The following is a 21,810-nucleotide window of genomic DNA, read 5'->3' as shown; positions in this document are numbered from 1 at the left end:
AAGGAATTGGCAGAGGAACCCAGGTGCATGGGCCCCGGGGCTGAGATCTCCAAGGCTGCTCGGATCAGGACTGGGCCTCCTCTACCCAGATCCCCCATTTTTCCAGTAGCTAGGCAGTCACACCCACAAACTACCCCATTGCCATGAAATCCAATCAACGGACCAAGATCCAGAGACTATAAAACAAAGGTCCCAGAAGCACGTGGCCGCATATGACCTCTTATAGTCTAGTTCTCCTTCTCAGAGAACTGGACAAGTTACTGAGTGTATCCTGCCCACACAGCAGATCCTGGAAAGCTCCTGTGGCATACTCAATATGTCATAAACACTAACAATGATGTGTCTCATTCTCCTGACCCCTGAAAGAGCCTCCAATGCGGCACCATTGGGAAGGACGAGAAAGGAGAGGCTGCTAAAGTCTCAGGGCAGGGATGAATGCAGACATTACTGGTGCCTGCTCGAGCAAATCTATGAATAACGGGATGACAGTGATGCAGTGGTACATTTTTCAGAACGGATCAAGCAATCTGACACAGCATTATCAACAACCGTCCAGATTTCATTAGTCTTTGTGTTTTGTTTTTGTGGTGGTGCTGGGAATGAAACCCAGAGCCTCACATATGTAAGGCAAGTGCCACACCACTAAGCCACATTCTTGGCCCCCAGAATTAGCCTTTACTTAGGACCCCATCTGGGATACCAACTCACAGTTAACTGTTATGTCTATTTAGGCTCTCTGGTAACTTTTTAAGATCTTGTTTTTACAACATAACATGAGGCTGACACCTAAGGATACATGGGACAGGAGGATTGCTCCATAGCTGGAAGCCTGCCTCATGAGCAAAGGGGAGAAGGCAGCTGGAATAGAGAAGGGATCACTAAGAAAACGATGGCTGGATGAATGGGTCGAGATAGGAGATGTGTGCAGAAAGTAGATAAAGGACCAAACATGATGGCCTCTCAGTAGCTATATAGCAAAACAATGCCCCAAAGTAGAGAGAGTATGGGGAAAATCGTCTGCCATGGAGGCAGGGGGAGGGTGGAAAAGGGGGGGGGTATACCGGGGATATTGGTGGTGGGGAATGTGCACTGGTGGAGGGATGGGTGTTTGATCACTGTGTGATTGTGACCAAACATGAAAGCTTGTAACTATCTCATGGTGATTCAATAAAATCAAAAAAATAAAATTTAAAAAAATTTTGCCTTAAAAAAATCTTGTTTTTAATATATTTAAGTAAATACTTGCATCTATTGACATTTTATTACATATTTTATGTTCAAATGATTCTTGTTTAGTATTTTGATTTTACAAATTTACATAGTTTACTTGACTCAAAAATGATTAATAATTTTTAAAATTTGAATTCTAGGAAATGGTCTCCAAAGATTGCTAATATCATAAATTATGAACATCAATAAAACACTTGTGCCAGCCCAAGTGTTTATGATAAATCCTGGACATCCAGCGTCATGGTTTCTCTTCCCATAGAGGACAGCACTCAGAGTGGAGCCTTCTCTGAAGCCGAGGTGGGAGGGCCCAGTATGGACAACGTTGAGTTAGCACAAGTGGCAGAACCGTCCAGAACCATGCAAGAGGCAACAGAAGGCACGTGGGCAGCACCTAAAAACCCCGGTCCCATCATCCAATGCCATCAAGTGTGCCCCCGTACCTCTGCTAAACCCCACAGCTGGAGACAGACCCAGATGCTTTTGTTCTGTGTCCATCACCCAAGAGCTGTTTTATAAAGATGACTTTGACTCAAGGTACCTCTTCTTAGAGAAGTCATTGGTTTCTCCTTCCCCAATGCCTTGCTCATTGCTTGGACCAAGGAAGCTCTTAGTAGACCTAGGAGCTGTTACATTTGTACAAGCAAAGTCGAGTTCCTGAAGGAAATTGGTACCGTTGGTAGGAAAAAGCCATCAATCCCTAGGCCTTTGGCATCAATGAGAATCAAGGCACCACCGGTGGTATGGGAGGAAGAGCGGAGCAGCCACCCAGCCTACAGTGTGAGAAGGAAGGTGGGCGTGAGAGTGAAGAAGACAGCAGAGGAGAGCAGCCAGGAAGCTGTGCTGTGAGTCAGCCGGAGAAAGGCTTCCATGGAAAGACCACCTCCACGCTTCCGGGGCCAGGAATCATTAGCACTGGAAACAACAATTAGGAGTTTCCTAGTCGATAGGTTAAATTTGACCACTTCCTGGTTTTGTAAATAAAGTTTTATTTATTGAAACACAATCATACCCGCTTACTTTTGCACTGAATATGACTGTTTTCTCAAAGTTAAATAGCTGAAGTAAAGGTAGTATTATCCACAAAGCAGTATTATCTTTTTTTTTTTAACAAACAGAATTGGTTGGTCCTTACTCTATTAAATGCTTATAACAGTTGTCAATTAATCATGTAGGAAAAAAATTACAAATTGATATGCTTTCCATTAGTCTAAGGTTTAAAATATGAGTGTCTTTGTTCAAGTATCAATGTATATTTATATGTATGTAATTCCATGCATCAAACAATAAGCAATAATTAACAAGAAAATATAGCATTTTGTATCTTTTCCAAAATATGTGCAATTAATATGCATGTAAATATATTTTAACTAAATGCTATTAATCAGAAAAAAATTCGGAGTTTCATCACAAGTATGTGACTGACATTCAAATCGATGGACAATAGCAAGTCGTTGATGCTTGACGCTCAAATCACTGCAACTTCTCGGCTATCCTGGAAGTCCCCAGAGCAGGTCACCGTCACTCGGCTTCATTTTGTCCATAGTTCAGGGCATACTCGAAGTCTTTAAAGCTGACATGACCATCTGAGTCTTGATCTACTTCCCTGGAAAAATGAAAACAGAAAGACGTGTATAAGAGTACATCAGCATTGCTGCTTCCTTGCATGTTTAGGCGAGAGGCACTTTTTTGTCTTTGTTATTGGGAGGAGTTCTGATCTCCGTCAACGCTCAAGAATCAGGGATGCTGTCTCATTTGCCAAGGCGTGAAAAATCAGATGGGCTGGACACGTAATGAGGTTTACAGACAACCGCTGGACTAGAGCCATTACTGACTGGATTCCATGGGACGTCAAAAGATCGCGTGGATGCCCACCTACAAGATGGTCAGACTTCTTCGTCAAGACCCTGAATGATCGGTTTGAGGCTCTGCATGTTCCTAGAACGAACAGATGCGATTGGGCTACGCTAGCACGCAACAGGGATGAATGGAGACGTTACTGGCACCCGCTCGAGTAAATCGATGAATAATGGGGGATCAAGTGATCAAGTTATTGGGGGGCGGGTGGGGGACACACTTGGTGGTGCTCAGCAGCAATTCCTAGATCAACGCTCTGGAGTTGCTCCCAGCAAAACTCAGGACCATATGGTGCCAGGGATCAAACCCAGGCCTCTTGCATGAAAGTATATGCTTGGCCCCCTGAGCCATCTCCATCCCACGGAGGCACCTGTTTTAAGGGGGAAAAATCAATGTCTATTTCATTCTTAGACTGATATTATTGGATGGGAAGGACAGGAATCTATCTGTTGAGACCCTCAGAAACAATACGTTCAACACATCTGAAAGAGCGAAGCCAATTACACAGATCATAGAAAAGCAGGCTTGATCCTTCTGTGATCTATTGATAAATAACTGTGCCTGAATGTGACAGAAATGTGTAGTCAACAACATCCGGAGAATAACTAATAGTGACGGGAACAGTAATTGCCCTTCTCCATCACACTGACTCCACGTTCCGTCTCAGGGAATTTGGGTCCTGCAGCTCCGAGGGGTCCATTTAGAAGCAGAGATGATGAATTAAAAATATTCACCAGCTTCTGAAGATCATGCTGCTTAGGTTTAACACTCAAAGTGGTGTCATTAGACCCCTCCCCGCCAAACCAGGGCTCCGGACTGCCCTTTGGACACAGGATGGTGGGGTGGGGTGAAATACTGCCACCCCCGCGAGCTTGACTCCTGAATTTCTCACTAGCTTCCTTCGCAGCCTCGGCAGCTCAGCTAAATCCTCACAAACACTGATCGGCTTTTCTGAGTGAAGACGTGAGCTTCTGGGAGGCTCATGGAGAATGTGGGAGCAAACATGGGCTGCTCCTGTGTGTCCACAGAGCCACTGAGATGGGGCGGGCTCCCCGAACAGAGGCTGGACAAATGCACCACAACCAGATAATGCATCAGAAGGACAAAGTGACATGTTCAACTCTTACCAGCCAAAGTCAAGGTCCCTTATGGGGTGCCTTTGCCCATTTTCCTACCTCCGTCTCTCAGGGCACCTTTCCGTGGGTACAGAGGACACATTCCTGTAAATTTACCAGGTGTCCTGGTAATTGAAAAATGTTGCCAGATATTGCAGTAACTTGAGATTATCCCCCACTTCTTTCTGGAGCTTCATCTCACACCAAGCTACATTTTTTTTTGAAAGGTTTTCTGGGTCCTTGTTGCTGGAAGTTTATATGCTGGCTTTTAATAAATGTTTAATGGATGACATTAAAATAAAAACGCATTAATACACAACAGGCCTGAAGGCTCTGAGGAATCCCCAAAGCCTGATCCAGCCCAACAACAAAGGAGGATGGGGTAGACAATGTATTTTTGTCAACTGCTATCCCTCTTATCTTAAATTTTAATTGCATTTATGAAGAATCCACACGGATCCATCCCAGTTGTCCAAACAAAACAGGAAAGATAGTTTACACAAATTTTCAAAAAGAAAGAAAGCATACTGGACAGGATAAAGTACAACAAGTGGTCACAATTTGTCACGGGAGGTTGCAGGGGGGAACACAACCTAACACAATGCCTGGCGTGCCTTTCACGGGCTTCTGGGGTTGCTGCAAATTGTATTTTGTTGAAACAACAGATGGTATCAAGCATGACACGAGGCTTTTTAAAGCAAGGATTGGCCCAAGTAACAGAGCCACTAATCACTGTAATAGTTTTAAAGCAGGCTTTTAAAATATTGAATTCTAAAATAAACTTTCTGAATATTTCATGCCCAAGTCTCTGAAGTCGGTAATGGTTCTGGATAGAGTGATGATCATTTTTCATTCTTTTGAAGTAGAGAAAATCCCTACTTCTTGGCCCCAGGGCGAAACCATGTTGCAGTGTGTTGGTGTAAAATGATCACAGGCTGTAGAGACCATGCTTCTCGTTCCTTCTTTGGGTAAAACTGACATGATGCTTTCATACTCTATAGGACCCGACACACAATGGCGGATGTCTTCAGAGGGATTAACAATAATCTGCATCACAGGTTGCTGATGACAAAAAAGAAACCATCCCTTGTATTAAATTTGATCATTGCTGATTCTCAACATTGCCTAAGTATTTTTCCCCCTAAGGAATTGGATTAGATAGATGGTCTTTTCCACCCCCCCCCCCCCCTTTCCTCTCTGAACTGACAGGGCTGAACTATAAGTCTCAGAGGGTGAGTTAACTAGATAACCTCGAAAAGGAATGTTTAGAATAAACTACTTCTAGGAGCATTCGAAGAGGCTGCATGTTTATTCACTTAGTTGCTGATGCTTAGAGAAAAGGGGGCCCTTCGCTTCATTTTCTCAGCAAGTAACCCTTATTGTAATTGCATTAACTTTTTGTTTCCCTTGATGTCTTTGCCAGAGCTTCCCATCATAAAAGGTGTGTGTGTGTGTGTGTGTGTGTGTGTGTGTGTGTGTGTGTGTAAGAGAAAGAGAGAGAGAGAGAGAGAGAGAGAGAGAGAGAGAGAGAGAGAGAGAGAGAGAGAGAGAGAGAGGGAGGGAGGAGAGAGAATTGTCTGCCATAGAGGCAGGTTAGGAGTGGTGATGGAGGGAAACTGAGGAACTGGGGACCCTGGTGGTGGGAAATGTACACTGGTGGAGGTATGGGTGTTGGAACACCGTATGACTGAAACTTAATCATAAACAGCTTTGTAAAGGTCTATCTCACAGTGATTCAATAGAAAATTCTTTAAAAATTTTAAATGAAGTAAAAAGGTGTTCAGGAGAACCAAGATGAGCTAAAATGGAAAGACTGATTCTGGAGGTATAAAGCAGCACTTGACTTCTGTATAGAATGAGGCCTGCTTCTGCTGCTGGGGCTGTTTTTGTTTAGAATGAAACATTTGTCCTCCAATGCCTCACCAAAGAAAAAGAAGTAGATGTCTATTAGACTTGGCTGTCTCAACGGGGGTGAAAAGAAAATGTGCATTTCAGAGCCATAACTTAAAAAGGCAAAAAGAGCTACAGGTTTTCACTGCAGCTGGAACTATTCTGAAGAAGGCAGTTTCATAGAGCCCCCCACTCACACATGTGGGGGGGGGGAGGGTAAGGTGTTGAGGGCCGGACTGGCAGTGTGCTTGGGGATGAAGACAGCAGGCATAGGGTCCTGTTTCTGGACACAGACACTGGAAGGGATAGTTTGGTGTCCCCAACATGAGGTCAGTGCTGGAGCATCTCACCACCGTCCCTCTTCCTGATGAGAAACGGCCTTGGTTGCGCTATGTCGCATGACTCGCCCACACTGGAGTGAATGAGACGGCAGGGTCAGAGCAGCAGAGGCTGCAGCTGACATTCTGAAGTACCTCCTAGCTCCAAGGAGGCCAGGGCTGGGGTGGCCACTAAAAGGAAGTCTTTCTCAGCACTGCTCTGTGGAGTCCAGAAGGTACAGCTTGCCCCGCAGGAGGCTGCGTCATCAATAGCCCTGCTTCAAATCCCTGGCAACAAAGAGCATCTCCACCAGTATCATTCCTAAGCACAGAGCCAGGAAGAGCCCTTGAGCACACCAGTGTGTCCCCTATACCCCAAATCAACAACTAACTCAAGGAATAAAAGGAGATACAAAAGGCACCGAGAAAGCACCACCAGGGAAGGAACAATGGTCAACTGCGGTCTCCAGGCACAATGGTATTTTCTGAAACACAGAAAAGCAGCAGGAGATGGCATGGAACAGGACTAGAAAATGGGGTGGACTCACCTAAGGACAGTGGAAATAAGGGTCAGGATGACTGCCCCACGGCTTGGAAGCTGATCTCATGCGCTGGGGGGTATGGTAGCTGGGATGGAGAGAGGAGCACTTAGTAAATGGAGGTTGGAGGGCTCGCTTGGGATAGTGGGTGCATGCTGAAAGTAGACAATGGACCAAACATGATGGCCGCTTGATCCCTGTATTGCAAACACCCAAAAGGACAGGGAGAGTAAGAAGGAATGTGCCTGCCACAGAGGCAGGGGTTGGGAAGGGTGGGGGTGGTGGGAGGGATACTGGGGACATTGGGGGTGGGGAATGGGAACTGGTGGAGGGATGGGTACTTGAACACTGTATGACTGAAATGCAATCACTAAAGTTTATAAGTCTGTAACTGTATCTCATGGTGATTCATTAAAATTTAAAAAGAGAGAGAGAAAAACAAACATTGATTTAGGGCAGGACCACACTGAGTGATGCTCAGGGGCTACTCCTGGCTCTGAATGACCCCCAACAGTGCTCAGAGGGCTACATGTGGTACTTGGGACCAAGCAAGGGTTTTGGTGAACACAACTGTATGCAGGGCAAATGTCTCCTCAAAGGCAAGTATTTTACCATCTAGAATATCTCTCCAGCCCTAAATCAGTGTTTGTTTTATTTCATAACTTGAAATTTTTTTAAATAAACCGTGACTTTCATCACAGGTGAGGATTTGATCACTTGATCGCTTGACTTCCCGTTAATCGTCGATTTGCTCAAGCGGGTGCCAATAACGTCTCCATTTGTCCCTGTCACGTGCTAGTGTAGCCTAATGGCATCTGTTCATTCTAGGAACATGAAGAGCCTCAAACCAATCGTTCAGGATCTTGATGAGGAAGTCTGACCATCTGGTAGGTGGGCGGCCACGTGGTCTTTTGAGGTCCCATGGACACATTTCTTAAATGGATTCCATAGACCAGTCTCTTACTGGGGCTACAGGACTTCCAATGGACCCCCAGAATATTTTGGGTAGGGGCAGAGCTGAAAACATCATAAATGGTGGGGTCACAGCAGGAGACGGTCACAGACAGAACAAAGGCACAGAACACCGGCTTAGACGACTGTCTCAACAGACACTGAGGTTTGGAGTGGGGGTCTGAGGAGAACCCAAGAGACAGGCAAGTGCTCATTGGTGCCCCAAGCTGAATCCAGGCCTCCCTTCATGTCCCCACGAAGATGCTGGCAGACAACAACTGTTCTCTGTCACTGTGACACTCACAGCAATGAGAGCCGACACAGTATTTGATGGGTTTAAAACATGCTCTGTACTGCAAACTATAATGCCTAAAATGAGAGTGAGAGAAGAGAGATGCCTGCCATAGAGGCAGGCTCGGGTATGGGTGATTTAGTGGGGGTGGAAGGGAAACTGGGGACACTGGTGCTGGGAAATTACACTGGTGGAGGGATGGATGTTGAACATTGTATGACTGAAACCCAATCATGAACAGCTTTGAATGAGAAACTTAATACTGGAGGCAATGATTTTCATGAGAAAAATTTTCTGGGTGGAACTTTAGACAAAAAAAAAAAAAAGGAGGGAGAATCACTTTGATTCTGCCCAGAACAAAGACTAGTCAAAACTGACATTTCATGAAGAACCAAGCTGTCACGGGGATGAACAGGGGAGACAGGAGCCAGCGGGGCAGGGGGAGCTGACAGCTTCTCCTGAGGGCATGTTGCTTCCTTCCGCTCTGCAGAATATCCTGGGCTGCATGGCCATCCCGCTGCTAATGTGCTTATTAACCACACAGTTCTAAAGATGGCTCTTAAGAAAGGCCACTCAGGACCAGAGCCATAGTACAGCAGGGAGGGCATTTGCCTTACATGTGGCAGACCAGGGTTCGATCCCCGGCATCCCATGTGGTCTCCTGAGCAGTAGCCAGGAGTAATTCCTGAGTACAGAGCCAGGAGGAATTCCCTGAGCACTGCTGGATGTGGCCCCAAATAAGAAAAAGAGAAAGAGAGGCTATTCAGATGTGCAGGAAAGAGAGAGACAAGAGAGACAAGACAGCCCAACCATGCCTGCCCTTTTTCAGGATTCCCAAGGGACTTGGACAGTTTCCTCTCTGTTTGGGGTTCCCTGCAGCCAGGTCCTGCTATCCCCCTTATTTTATGCCAACGACCGGCAGCGCCCTCCTCCACTGCACCCAGCCCCAGCAGCGCTCGATACCTGGGACTGCCCCCAGGTCACGAGGAACCCTGACATTGGCTGTGGTTTGCCATCATCCTTTGTCTGACCCCGCACACGGCACTGCACACATTTCCCGGCCAGCTCTGCTTCCAGGAAGAAACCAAGGGAAGACTTGCTGGAAAGTTCATCTGGAAGTTCTCATGGGGCATTTTTTAAAAAGTGTCTTTATTAGATATCCATGAGATAGCTCATTACAAAGCTGTTCATGATTGGGTTTAAGTCATACAATGATGCAACAAGCATTCCTCCACCTGTGTATATTTCCCACCACCAATGTCCCAGTTTCTCTCCCACTATCTCCCAATAGCTGCCCCATCCCCCACCCCTCGGCTCTATGGCAGGCACTTTTCTTCTTTCTCTCTCTCCTTTTGTGCATTATGGTCGGCAATACAGGTACTAAGAGCTCATCGTGTTTGTTCAAGGCATTCAGTATTTTTATCAAGAAGGCATGGCTGGCATAGCTTTTTAAACTGGTGGCAGTTCTGGGGTGTGGGCATAACTGCTGAGGCTTCCAGAAGTATGGGGAGGTGGGGGGATGTAGCCATCCCAGGCACCAGGCATTTAAAGTGCCACTGGCCAGGACCTGTCACACTAAGTTTCCAGTCAAGCACCAGGGTTCATGGCTTGAAAGAGATCAGGGCCTCCTGCTACTTGCAACAGTGCTCTTTAGAGCATATAAAATACGGCCGGTAAAGAAGAGCTCTGAAGTTTGAAGGTGCGGGAGATTGCAATGCCAGAATTACCTGGAAAATGAGAGTTATGCTCTCCCTATTGACTAATACGCACCCTATTTAGTAATCCTGAGCCTGCTGACAATCAGAAGCATTACTGGGAATGCTCCTCTGTGTGGGGACAATATATTCCTAGCTATGAAAGTTCCACCTTGGGGATGCAGACAGGCAGATGTGCACTGGCTGTGAGCAGATGGTGAACTTGGCCTGCTAGGATAGACCGTCATGGATGAAAGGAGGGCCAGTACAGGCCCAGGATACAGAGAGGGTGGGGGGGAGAGAAGCCTGCAAAACTATGGCCTCCTTAGAGCCTGCAGCCTCGGAAGGAAGTGGTGGGCACCGCTGGTAACTTCCCTGGCATCCAGCCTAGCCCTCTCTGCTACTCAGGGCTGTATGACTTAGGCCTCCAACCCCAGGCGTCTGAAGTGGGATCTGACAGGCCGGTAGATGGGGGTGGGAGGCTGGCAGTGAGTCTTGGGAAGTAATCAAACCAAGAAGGGATTTAAAGAAGTTACTTCGTCACCGGGCTGGAGCAATTGCACAGTGGGTAGGATGTTCGCCTTGCATGCAGCCGACCCGGATTCAATTCCTCCACCCCTCTTAGAGAGCCCGGCAAGCTACTGAGAGTATCCTGCCTGCACGGCAGAGTCTGGCAAGCTTCCCGTGGTGTATTTGATATGCCAAAAACAGTAACAACAAGTCTCACAATGGAGACGATACTGGTGCCCACTCGAGCAAATTGATGAACAATAGGACAACAGTGCTACAACAGTGCTACAGTGCTACTTTGCCTCTAGCCCTAAAGTAGCCAAAAGGCATGGCTGGGCCCACTTTGTGGACCCAGGAACTGAGGGTTGAGAAGACTCTAACTGAAGCCAGCACCAGCCTAGAGCAGACTGAACATCCCCCTTCCCACTCACCTTGTCCCAGAGAGAAGCTCCAGCAGAAACAAAAGGTTGTGACAAGATCATGATGGTAGACACCCAAACTTTCAGCTCTTCCCTTTGACTACAGCAATGAACTTGTCTCTACAGCAAACCCCAGGTGGGGTGTTGGGGGGAGAAAACCCATAAAACCAACTCTGCCGAGGTGAGCTAGGTGCTTTCCCACTAGGTGGGGGGGGGGGGAGGTGGGGGCTGACCCCATCTCCACCTGAGATGTGAACTCTTAGCTCTCTCTGCATCCTGGAGATGTACGAGTTCTACTAGAACAGATTACTCTCTCTTTCCATCCTCATAATCTCTAAATGAAACTTTTACTTAACTATTCATCTCCTCCTGAAATTCTTTTCTGTGGGGGGAAGGTGATGCTTCTGGAAAGCCTGGGTAAGATTTCAGACTGCCTTTCCTTTCCTGCAGAGAATTTCTCATTCCAGCCTCAAGAAGTTGGGTACAGGGATCATTTCCAACGCCGGGCAGAACAAGTGGGACTCAGATGCCATTTGACACCACCTCATGGGGCTGATAAAATGTGAGGCCCGGGCCGTGCTTGTGTTCAGAGCAGACTCCCATCCGTCCGAGATTTCACTGGGCGCACTTCCGGAGTGACAGAGGTGGCCAGAGAGGGAAACAGTGGACGCCCTCCTCAAGGCTTCTGTCTCACTCCCCACAACTTCACGCATGTCTCTCACATCAGAAGCAAATCACTGAACCTTCATCCTCATCGGGACTGACTCAAGGACTGGTTGGTCAAGGAGTACATTGGCCTCCCCTGGCCACTACTGACTGGTGAAAGAGCTGGCCTAACCAGCATCAACAGCAAGATCTGTTTGTGCACTGAGAAAGAAACTAGAAAGAGAGTGGGGATGTGGAGGGAGGCTTGGTATCATGAGGCCACTTCTCCACCATGAGGCTGCAGACTCCACACGAGCACACAAGCCACTTCTGCACTGATTCCCAAGCGAGAGCATGAGCTTGCCGGTGTCAACAGTGATGGGGCAGGAGAAAAACCATGGGAAGTGAGGCACTTGTTCTTGCATGTGACCACCTGGGGTAGCCCCTGGTTCACCCCTGGCACCACATATGGTTTTCTGAGCACTGAGCCAGGAAATAACCCTTGTGAGCACCACAAGGTGTGGCCCAACCTCCCGACCCCAAATACAATAAAATTACAAAATGATAAAATAAAATGTCAGTGTGTGGGGGTTGGGGTGGGGGAGAGGGTCTGAGAATGCAACTGAGGGAAAGAGATTGAAGATGAGCCAAGGAATTGGAACTTCATCCCACCTGGCCAGGAAGCAGCCAAGTGTCAAACTTCTAATCCAACCCACTAAGTGTTGAGTGTGCTTTCAAGGCAGTCTGAGATGGGTCTCCTGGGCCATGCAAGGAACAGTGTCCTCACACGTCAGCTCTCCTGTCTGAAATTCTTCCCAAACCATTTGGGATAAAAAACTTGCTACACAAAGAAAAGATACAGATTAAAATGGTATTTTTGAGGGACAGAGTTATAGTACAGTCGGTAGGATGCTTGCCTTGCACACAGCAAATCTGGGTTTGATTCCCAGCACCCCATTTGGTTTCTCAAGTCCTGCCAGGAATAAGTCCTCAACACTGCTGGGTGTGCCTCCCCCCCACCAAAAAAATTAAATAAATAAAACAGAAATAAAATGGTATTTTTGAGATAATTATTCCATTTTGAAATGAGCCCTCAAATAATTCAGGTTTTCTCTTTAACTCCTACCCAGGATTCTGGATAAATCCCCACAGTCCTGCATTCTAAAGAAATTACTCTTCCTGTAGCCAGAAGGGGTGTGCATGGAGGGAATCTCTGTTTACAGAGTCCTGAGTGAGATGATGTGGTGAAAGGTGCTCCTGAAGGGGCGGGCGTGGTTTTTCTCCCCGAAAGAGGGACACGATGGATTCTCCAGCTCAAGAAAAAAAGAGGAAAAAAGGATGAGAAATGCAGCCCCAGCTGGAAAATGCGATTAGCCATAAATAATGACTCACTTCTCCCCGTTTGCTCAGTTTTAAACGTGAGGGGCCTCAGTTAAAGCTAGAAGTATTTTAAAAGACAGGAAGAATGGAATTTTCATCTGCTTGATTACTGACTACTTGTGGGCATATGGGTAAATGCAACCAGATTTGAGCCCAAAGTCTTAGTTCTGTCCGACAGTTACATACTTCTTTTCTATCAAGTATTCTAACAGGCTTGCTCATAAATAATGACATGATATATATATGTTTATATATATATTTCTTAGTGTGAATATCTAGGAGAGAAATTGTAATATAGGGACAAAAGACAGATCAGAGAGCTTTCAGGATGAAGAAGAAAATCACAGTGAACATCTTTGAAGTCATCATAAAAAACTGTTTACTTCTACACTCCCATCCCCACGCCACACACAATATTTACACACCAGTCCTGCACTAGATTTGAACCATTGCTGATGGGTTACTGTCAAATGGGGTGACCCTGGGCAAGTAATCTGGACATGGCCATGACTCCCGATACCATGAACTTGCACCATGGCATCTCATATTCACCAGTTGGGCTCTAATCATTCCAATTCCCTGTGGCTCTAACATGGGGTGAGGCAACCTGAATCTTTTTTGTTTGTTTGTTTGTTTGTTTGTTTTGTTTTTACTTTATTAGTGAAACACCAGGAGGTACAGTTATAGACTTACAAACTTTTGTGCTTGGGTTTCAGTTAAGAAATCCATTTTTAAAAATATATACGAGTACTGCTATTTATTCAGCCACTGATAAGCTGACTGAATTCGGCATGAACTCCACCTTACTTTTTTCCCCCCATTTTTTATCATTTTATTTATTGAATCACCGTGAGAGCAGTTACAAAGCTTTTGGGTTTAAGTCTCGGTCATACAATGAAACACCCATACCTTCACCAGTGCCCATTCTCTACCACCAAAAACCCCAGTATACCTCCCTACCTGTGGGAAAGATGATTTCCACATTACAATTTCTCTTCTTTGATTACATTCAATATTTTGACACCAGACCCACCATTATTATTTGGGATTTTACCCCAACACTCAGATCTGCTGAAAAGGCAACCATAGACAATTTTTCTATTGCTGGTTATGAATAACATGTGATGTCACGTGGCTGAAGTATTGTTCGTGCAATTTTGAAATTCCGAAATTCTAGCACTTAGATCTGGAGGGATTTCTGCCCAAAACTTCTGGGTTCTGAGCTTTGTTCCTGAGTTCATGGCCATTAAGCAGCTTGATCAGGAGCCAGAAAGGCCGTTCATGGGCGGCGACTCGGGGTCTTGTTGGGACGGGGAGGAAAGGGCCAGCTCCACCCCCATCCCATGAGGCCCTGTGTGTCTCATCTCTGAGGGCCCAAACCTGACTGTACAGTGGCCTCTGGAGGATAATGGCCACCGGGCTGCCAGGGGAAACAGGCCAAGGCATGAAATCTATCCCCACCTTGGGTGGCCTGGTGCCGGTAACCTACTGCAGGAACCGGATGCATTTCTGCCAAAAGCTGTTGGGTTTGGAGATTTGTTTCTCAAGTCTCTGGGATCATCGCTGTTAAGCAGTTCGATCAGGAACCAGAGAGGCCATGCCTCCAATTATATAGCTGAGCTGGAGGTGGTTTGTGGGTGTGTCTCCCACATACCTAACTTTTGGCCATTTACTTTCTTGGTAAACTTTGCCTCAAGTTTTTGGGGTCTGGTCAAAGGCACAGCAATTCTGAGGTATCTGGAAGTCTGAAGGCACCATCAGGCTGCTGATGCACTCACCTCACAGGTACAGATTGACCTGCTGGCGGCACCATACCTCCAACAACCCTGAATCTTAACTGTGCTCCTGGTGTCTTTACATGACAAAATGGGTATTTGATCATTGTATAATTGAAACCCAAGCACAAAATTTGTTAGTCTACAACTGTACCTCATCGTGTCTCACTAATAAAATAAATACATAAATAAATAAGTAAACTAAAGCAAGTCATTCTCGTTAGCCATTTTCAGCCTTCTTTTAAAAAATGTAGTTGGCAGGGCTGGAGTGAGAGTGCAGCAGGTAGGGTGCTTGCTTGCCTTGCACATGGCCAAGCCAGTTTCTATCCCTGGCATCCCATATGGTCCCCTGAGTACAGCTGGAGTGATCCCTGAGTACAGAGCCAGGAGTAAGTCCAAGTACCACCGGGTATGTCCCCGAACCAAACAATCATCATAATACATTTTTTTTGAAAAAAAAATAGTTGTAAGTAATCTGTAAGAAACCCAACAGAAAAGAATAAAACATGCAGAAATGTAAATAGGGATGGGAGGGGGTCGCCTTTGACAGAGGGAAGCAGGAATGGCAATAAAGCCATTCGTAGTTTGAATATACAATCACTTTAGCAGAGACACCCGGTGTCGTCTTGAGCTTGATTATGAGATAAAAGAAAGGGGCCAGAGATGGCGATCATTTAATCTCTTAAGAACAGCTATTCTGAAGAGCTTTTCACTATGCTCAACAGATTTCTAGCAGGTTATGATCTGGCTAGAAAGAAAGCATAATGAGGAAGGAAATTATGTTTTCAATGACATGTACTTTCCCAGCGCAAGTCCTTCCACAAAGGAGGCAATAAAATGACCTGTGACCATGCGGATCGCGCCTTGCACAGATGGAGCCTCTCTGAAAGCAACAAGTTCATCTTCTTGACTGGAGGTTTAGGAACGAGCTGAACTTTTAAGTGTAATGGAGGCAAGATTACATACTTCAAGACAAGAAGGCTGAGTGGCAGTTGGGTGCAGAGGCTTGGAGAGATGGGCTCAAAGAATAAAGCCTAATGGGCATTATTCTGCTAATGCAACAAATAAAGTTGAGGTCAAAACATGAACTATAAACATGAAGCCATTTATAAATAATCTTCTAATAACACTGTTAGCCACTGTTTGGGAGAAAGCTCACTTTTTTTTTTTAAAGCATGCTTCCATAGAGAAAACACCAATGCTTATTGGTGTTTATTGGTCAAATAGTGCTTATTTTCTCTGATAATGTAATGTTTTCCAAGTAGTAATGTAAGAAAGGGACACTGACGATTTTTTGGTTTGCTTATTCGCTCTTTTTGTTTTTCTTTCTTTCTTTTTTAAGGTTATCTGATGAACCGTGTCTAGAGTTCAGGAAGATGAATAGGGCAAGATTCAGAATAGTTTGTTAAAATGAGGGCAACACAGAATACAAAGACTCAGCAATTAAAGCAGTGTGGTTGAAATTAGATTAGTTATAATTAAACCGATGAATGAGGCAAGTGTCCAGAGCATGTACATAATGGCAAAAAGAGGCTATTCAAGTTGATGGAGAGGGAACAAGATGAAAAGAGGATGGGAAATCAGCTCTCCAGCATGGAACGGCAGCGCCTTCAGTGAAATGTCCTTCTAAGGGCCCAGAGAGACAGGACAGCGGGTATGGGACTCACCTGGCACGTAACAGACCAGGGTTCAATCCCCAACCGCACAAATGGTCCCCTGAACCTCACCAGGAGGGATCCCTGAGCACAGAGCCAGGAGTAATGTCTCAGTACCACGGGATTTGTCCCAGAAGCAAACAAACAAACAGAATGCAAGGAACCAAGAAAATCTTCCTTCTCTCCCCGGCAACCTAGCCAAACTACCTTTCTCTGTCCCCATCAGAGAGATGGATCGGAAAGGTGTGCAGGCAAGGGGCCATATGAAAGAATAGAACAGAAAGATGTGAGTTGGCAGTGCTCACATCCCGGTGGTACAGGTGCCTATAGTCTGGTAAGAGACTCACCCCGCGCTCACGACACACCCAAAGGCCCTGCACTCTGCCAACCTGCAGCTTTGGTTTTAGTCATTCCCTACCCCTTCCTGTGGGTGGCAGTGGTGGTGACATGATGGCTGGGATGACGGGGATTGCAGACAGCTCAGAGTGGTGCTTGCTGGGGGCCACACACACATCAGATGGTGGGGCCACATACTAGCTCCTTATTGGCACACCTATTATCTGGGGCTCGCACCCTGGAGTGATGGTGGCAGAACTGCCGGATGTGGCACAGCACTTTTTGGGCTGTGATGCTGGCTGGGGGAGGGGTGCTTACACACACCTGAATGCATCGAAGTGGAGGATCATCAGTCAGGGGTGGCAGACAGCAGAGCTGTCTGGCTTGCCATTGGCACATGTGAGACACTGGGGGGTTTGAACTCATAACTGCATGCTTGCTGGGGAGCTTGAACTCATGACCACATGCAGGCTGGTGCTCCGAGCTGCTGAGTTTCTCCTCCAGGACTCACCGCAATATTTTCTTGGTTATACAAACATTGTTCTAAAATTCTATCGGTTAAGGGTGTTTTCTTTTTTTTTTCAGTTTGATGGAAAAAACATTTTAATTAGATGCAGAAATTCATTTTAAAAAAGATTTTAAATTGTTCTTTAGCTTTAAATCAGCCATTCGGGAAATCACATCTTCACATCTCAGTCTAATTCTCATTGATGGATATCACCGAGCCAGGAAGGAATTTGGCTTTGGTGCAGCATGATGATAATAAATTATTGATGCTTTCATTTACAACAGGCACCCAGCATTTAAAACCTCTTGGTCTGTGGGCAATAATAAATAATATTAAAACAAACAAACAAACAAGTAGCATTTCATAATGAAAGACTTCTCTCTGGCTATCAGAAACATTCTATTCAATAAAGGCCTCCTCTTGTCCAAAAGTCATTCGCATGGAATGACCATGAGCTCTTCCAACATGATCATTTCAGTTTAGAGAGATGAAAGTTCAGAGGATGGGTACAAGTGTTGAGAAAGTTGGGAAATGCACAGAGTGTGTGAGCACCCAGGGGTCAGTTGAGCCCCACGCAAAGGCACTCCATGTGCAATTTCAGGGTGGATATTTTAGGACAGAAACCTAGAATTATTTACATCACAGCAAGAACACAGGACTCAGGGTGCACCCCTGAACTAACTCCCAGAGTTGATATGGTTGAGGGAGAAAGGGAATATAATCATGTTTCATGAGTGGTGCTGGTACCAAAGATGGGGTGACAGGTGAAATGGTTACGTGTGGGCTGGAGTGATAGCAAGTGGGTAGGGCATTTGCCTTGCACCTGGCCGACCCAGGTTTGAATCCCAGCATCCTATATAGTCCCCCGAGCACAGCCAGGAGTAATTCCTGAGTGCATAAGCCAGGAGTGACTCCTGTGCATCACCGGGTGTGACCCAAAAACCAAAAAAAAAAAAAAAAAAAAAAAAAAAGAAAGAAAGAAATGGTTACATGCACTGACAATGTTGTGACCCCAGCAGATAGCAATGTGGGGGCTCCTGAAACAGAGGGACACCCTGCCGGAAAAGGTGGGGACCACAGAGTTACCAGTATCAGCAGACAAGGGCCAGGCAGGAAAGACCCTGCTGGAAAGAGACCCCGTGGGAACGAAAATAGCTGGCAAGCCTGATGGCACACCCCAGACCTAGGACAGAAGTGGCATGGACGTCATGTGTACTGTGCCCACCTCACTCATGCGGGGGATGGAAAGGAATGAGCAGGGAGTGGACAAGATGGACACGAGCCCAGAGAGCTGGACTGCAGAACTGAGCTGACCAAGGAGAGATAGAGACAGAGAGACAAAGACAGAGAGACACAGAGACAGAGACAGAGACAGAGCAAGACAGAGACATAGAGCAAAATAGAGACAGAGACATAGAGAGAGAGACAGAGAGAAAGCATCAGGGGGAGGAGTGGTGGGGTAAGGGTGGAAGGGAGTAGTTCTGGGAATAGTAGTAGAGGAATATTGGCACTTTAGAGATTGTACCCGTAACTTAGAAACTTATACATGCTTGTGAAATAAAACATGTTCTTCACTTAGAGAGACAAATGAATTGGAAATTGAGTTGGGCTAGACTGAAGATTCCTTCGGAAGCCCTCTCAGGTATGGAGGCTTCTCCAATGCCCCCTGGGTCCCTTGTCTGGGAGACAGAAGTGAGGTAGCTGGGAAGGCCTCTCTCTACCCCACAGCTGTCAGGCGCTTGTGTCCTCAGGGCAGGGCCCCCGTGGTCCTCCCTCTGTTAACAGCATCCTGGTGGGCCCGTGCACCAGAAGGTGCATGCTCTCAGGCAGAATGTTAGTGCAAATGCGGGCACCCCTGGGAGAGGAGATGCTACAGGACCTGAAAGCTAAAAAGACAGGCAGGCATGGTACTGGGGGCTGGGTTTGGACCCAGGTACCAGTGAACCCCACTCGCAAACCACTCTACTCCACTCCCCTCCATGGCCATGCATTTCAAAACTCATTGTAAACATATAAAGACATCCTGATTTGTGCTCCTAACCACACAAAAACAGGCAAGAAACAACTCCAGACTGCAAAGGTCACAATGGTAAGGCAATGCAGAAATCCACCAGGCTTAGTGAAGGAAGATGCTAGCCCAGTTGGCCCAACCAGTAAGAATGAGCTAAATAACCCTCTCTGACAAGGAACTTAGAATGGAGCTGTTCAGTATGCACAAGGAGCCCAACAGGAAAATAATTATTTTATATTTGTTTTGCTTTCTTTTATTTTGTGGGAGGTTGGGGGCACATTCAAGTGTGTTTGCGGATTACTTCTGGCAGGGCTCAGAGGATCATGTGCAGTGCCAGGGATTGAATCCGTGTTAGCTTCTTGTAAGTCAAGTTTAACTTAAAACTATGTTAAATTAAAACTATCTGTCCTTAAAAAAAAAAAAGAAACAATGAACATATCAAGAGGTCTGATGACAGTTCCTGTGAAGTGGCATTGAGCACCATGGATTAGGATAGGATCCTAATATCAGAATCACAGCATCTCAAGCTCTCCCGAACTGCCAAGGCAGCCAAAACCTGGCCTTGGGGTTCTCCTGTCCCCCTAGCCACTATCCCCCCCCCCCCCACACCATCATCCTTGAGATGGAAGACCGCTGGGCTGGATGCTGGCAAGGACACCCAGGACATGGGGGAAAGCAGAGGTTTCTGGCCTGGAAGAGAATGGGGCCCAATAAGATACAAATCATAAAAGAACATTTGGTGTGCTTTCTGGACCTCAGAAGAAAGAGGCACTTTCACAAAAGATCGAATGAGCAACCCATGCCAAGGGTGCAAAGGCCACAGTGACATTTTCTGAGGATTATCTTGTTTCTCCTGCCTCCGGGCAGGACCACATTATTGATTACCGAGTGTTTCAGCCACTAAAAAAGATCCTGATCATCATTAAAGACATTAAGTGCCGATCTGGGCTAGCTAAGTGAGTTAAAAAGGTTGGTGCCCCTCCGAGTGACAATTCAAACAGGCTATTTTGGGGTATTTATCAAACAAATGAACGATTTGCGTTATGCTCAAGCACAGAGGCAAAGCTAGTGAGTATGCCAGTATCCGATGATGAAAAAGAAAAATTTCACCGGATAAGCTCTGCTCTGCCAATTTCCTCCCAATGCGGGTTGGGGGAGCCCAGAAGAGGGGGTAGGATGTGTGAGCTGTGCCTGTGGAAACAGTGTCTTAAAGGCCCCGTGTACAAATCTCTGTGGCTGTAGTCAGGAGGGAAACATCACTAGGACGCCAGATGTTCTCTTGCTAGTAGATACAGCCTAAGTCCTGGAAAGCAGTGATGAAGGGCTGGAGCGACCATTAAGGAAATATCCCTCGAAGCCTCAAGACTACAGGAAGTGTACTCCTAGAAGTACTCTTTAGTGAAAAAATTAAATGCCATAATAACTGACAGTCCTTGCCTTAAAAACTATTTCCTTCCTATAGTGTAGGTGCCCCGTTTGTTGAAGGAAGCCATGCTTTCAAGATCCCAGGGCACTCTATGCCTACTGGGCTGTGGGGGTCACGTTATTATTAGTTCTTTTCATCGGGCTCTGTGCTCTGAGTTGGCGGTGACAACATGCCATGGGCTCACTCTGCCATTCTTAGCCCGTGGTGCCTGGTGCAAACTGGAATTGAAGAAACAAGTGTGGAGTATTAGGCAAGCTTGGAGAGAAAGAGCTCTCCTTCACCACCCCCTGATCTATGTCCAATTACTATGATCATTCTGGCACCTTTCTTTTTGATTAGCATAAGGACAATGTTTTTAATTTTATCGTTACTATATTTAAACTTTTTTATTTTTGGCCAGGACACATTTGTGGTACTCAGGGACTATTCTTGGCTCTGTGATTAGGGGTCCCTCCTGGTGGTGCTCAGAGGACCACATGTAGTGCCAGAGATCAAACAGGCGTCAGGTAGATGCAAAACAAGTGCCTTAATCTCTGTGCATCTCTCCAGGTCCTATCTTGCTATTGTAAAACATAAATTATTACCCCCTGTGGTATCATCTTTCTAATTTTGTAATTTCTAATTTTCTAATCTTTCTAATGTCTTATATTAATGTTCTATGCTTTATGCTTTTACTGACTGATCATTAATGTAGCGTATTATAGAATTTCAGGGTACAGCTTAACACTTCTATGTGTATACAGGATTCACTTTACACTTCACCCCAAGTTCCAGGGACATTCTCCATAAAAAGATCCCTCTATCTCATCCTCCTGTTTCCATTCCAAACCCCAACCCCTGCCCCAAAGCAGAACCAAAATAATAAATTTTGTATTGTTTGCTACGGAAAATCACTGAAGATTCTACAAAAAAAATTCCTTAGAGGAAAAAGTGTGAAGATTATTGTATTTTACAAAGGGGCAATTAAGCTCTTATATATTTACATATATATATACACACACACACACATATATATATATGTATAAAAGACTATAAAACCCAGTTCCTGGAAGAGAACAGTGCAGAGTCTCCTCCTACCCTTGCACATGGCTGTCCTCAGCAGGGCCCCTTGGAGGAGGGAGGGTTGAGTTTCCCTCCCCGCCCCGAGCAGAGCCCCGGCAGCCGAAGACCTCCAGAACTAACCACAGCCATGCTTAAGACCACTCTCCACACGTTCAGACAAGCCTCACATGAAGGAACTGGCAGAGGAACCCAGGCATGTAG

The 21,810-nt window shown here is 45.9% G+C and overlaps 1 protein-coding gene across 1 annotated transcript in view; it reads right to left on the bottom strand.

The window, feature by feature from the left end:
* Positions 1 to 2,244: 2,244 nt before the first annotated feature.
* The window catches only part of EFCAB11 (EF-hand calcium binding domain 11), a 199,537-nt gene continuing 179,971 nt past the window's right edge, over positions 2,245 to 21,810 (bottom strand). The window contains exon 6 of the mRNA XM_056134212.1: positions 2,245 to 2,833. Within this exon, the coding sequence (XP_055990187.1) occupies positions 2,749 to 2,833 (85 nt within the window). The 3' untranslated portion in view covers positions 2,245 to 2,748. The remainder of the gene's footprint in view (positions 2,834 to 21,810) is intronic.

The sequence above is a fragment of the Sorex fumeus genome, unplaced genomic scaffold (genome assembly GCF_029834395.1).
Source record: "Sorex fumeus unplaced genomic scaffold, SorFum_2.1 ptg000098l, whole genome shotgun sequence".
Lineage (NCBI taxonomy): Eukaryota > Metazoa > Chordata > Mammalia > Eulipotyphla > Soricidae > Sorex > Sorex fumeus.
This window is presented reverse-complemented; position numbering and strand designations above follow the sequence as displayed.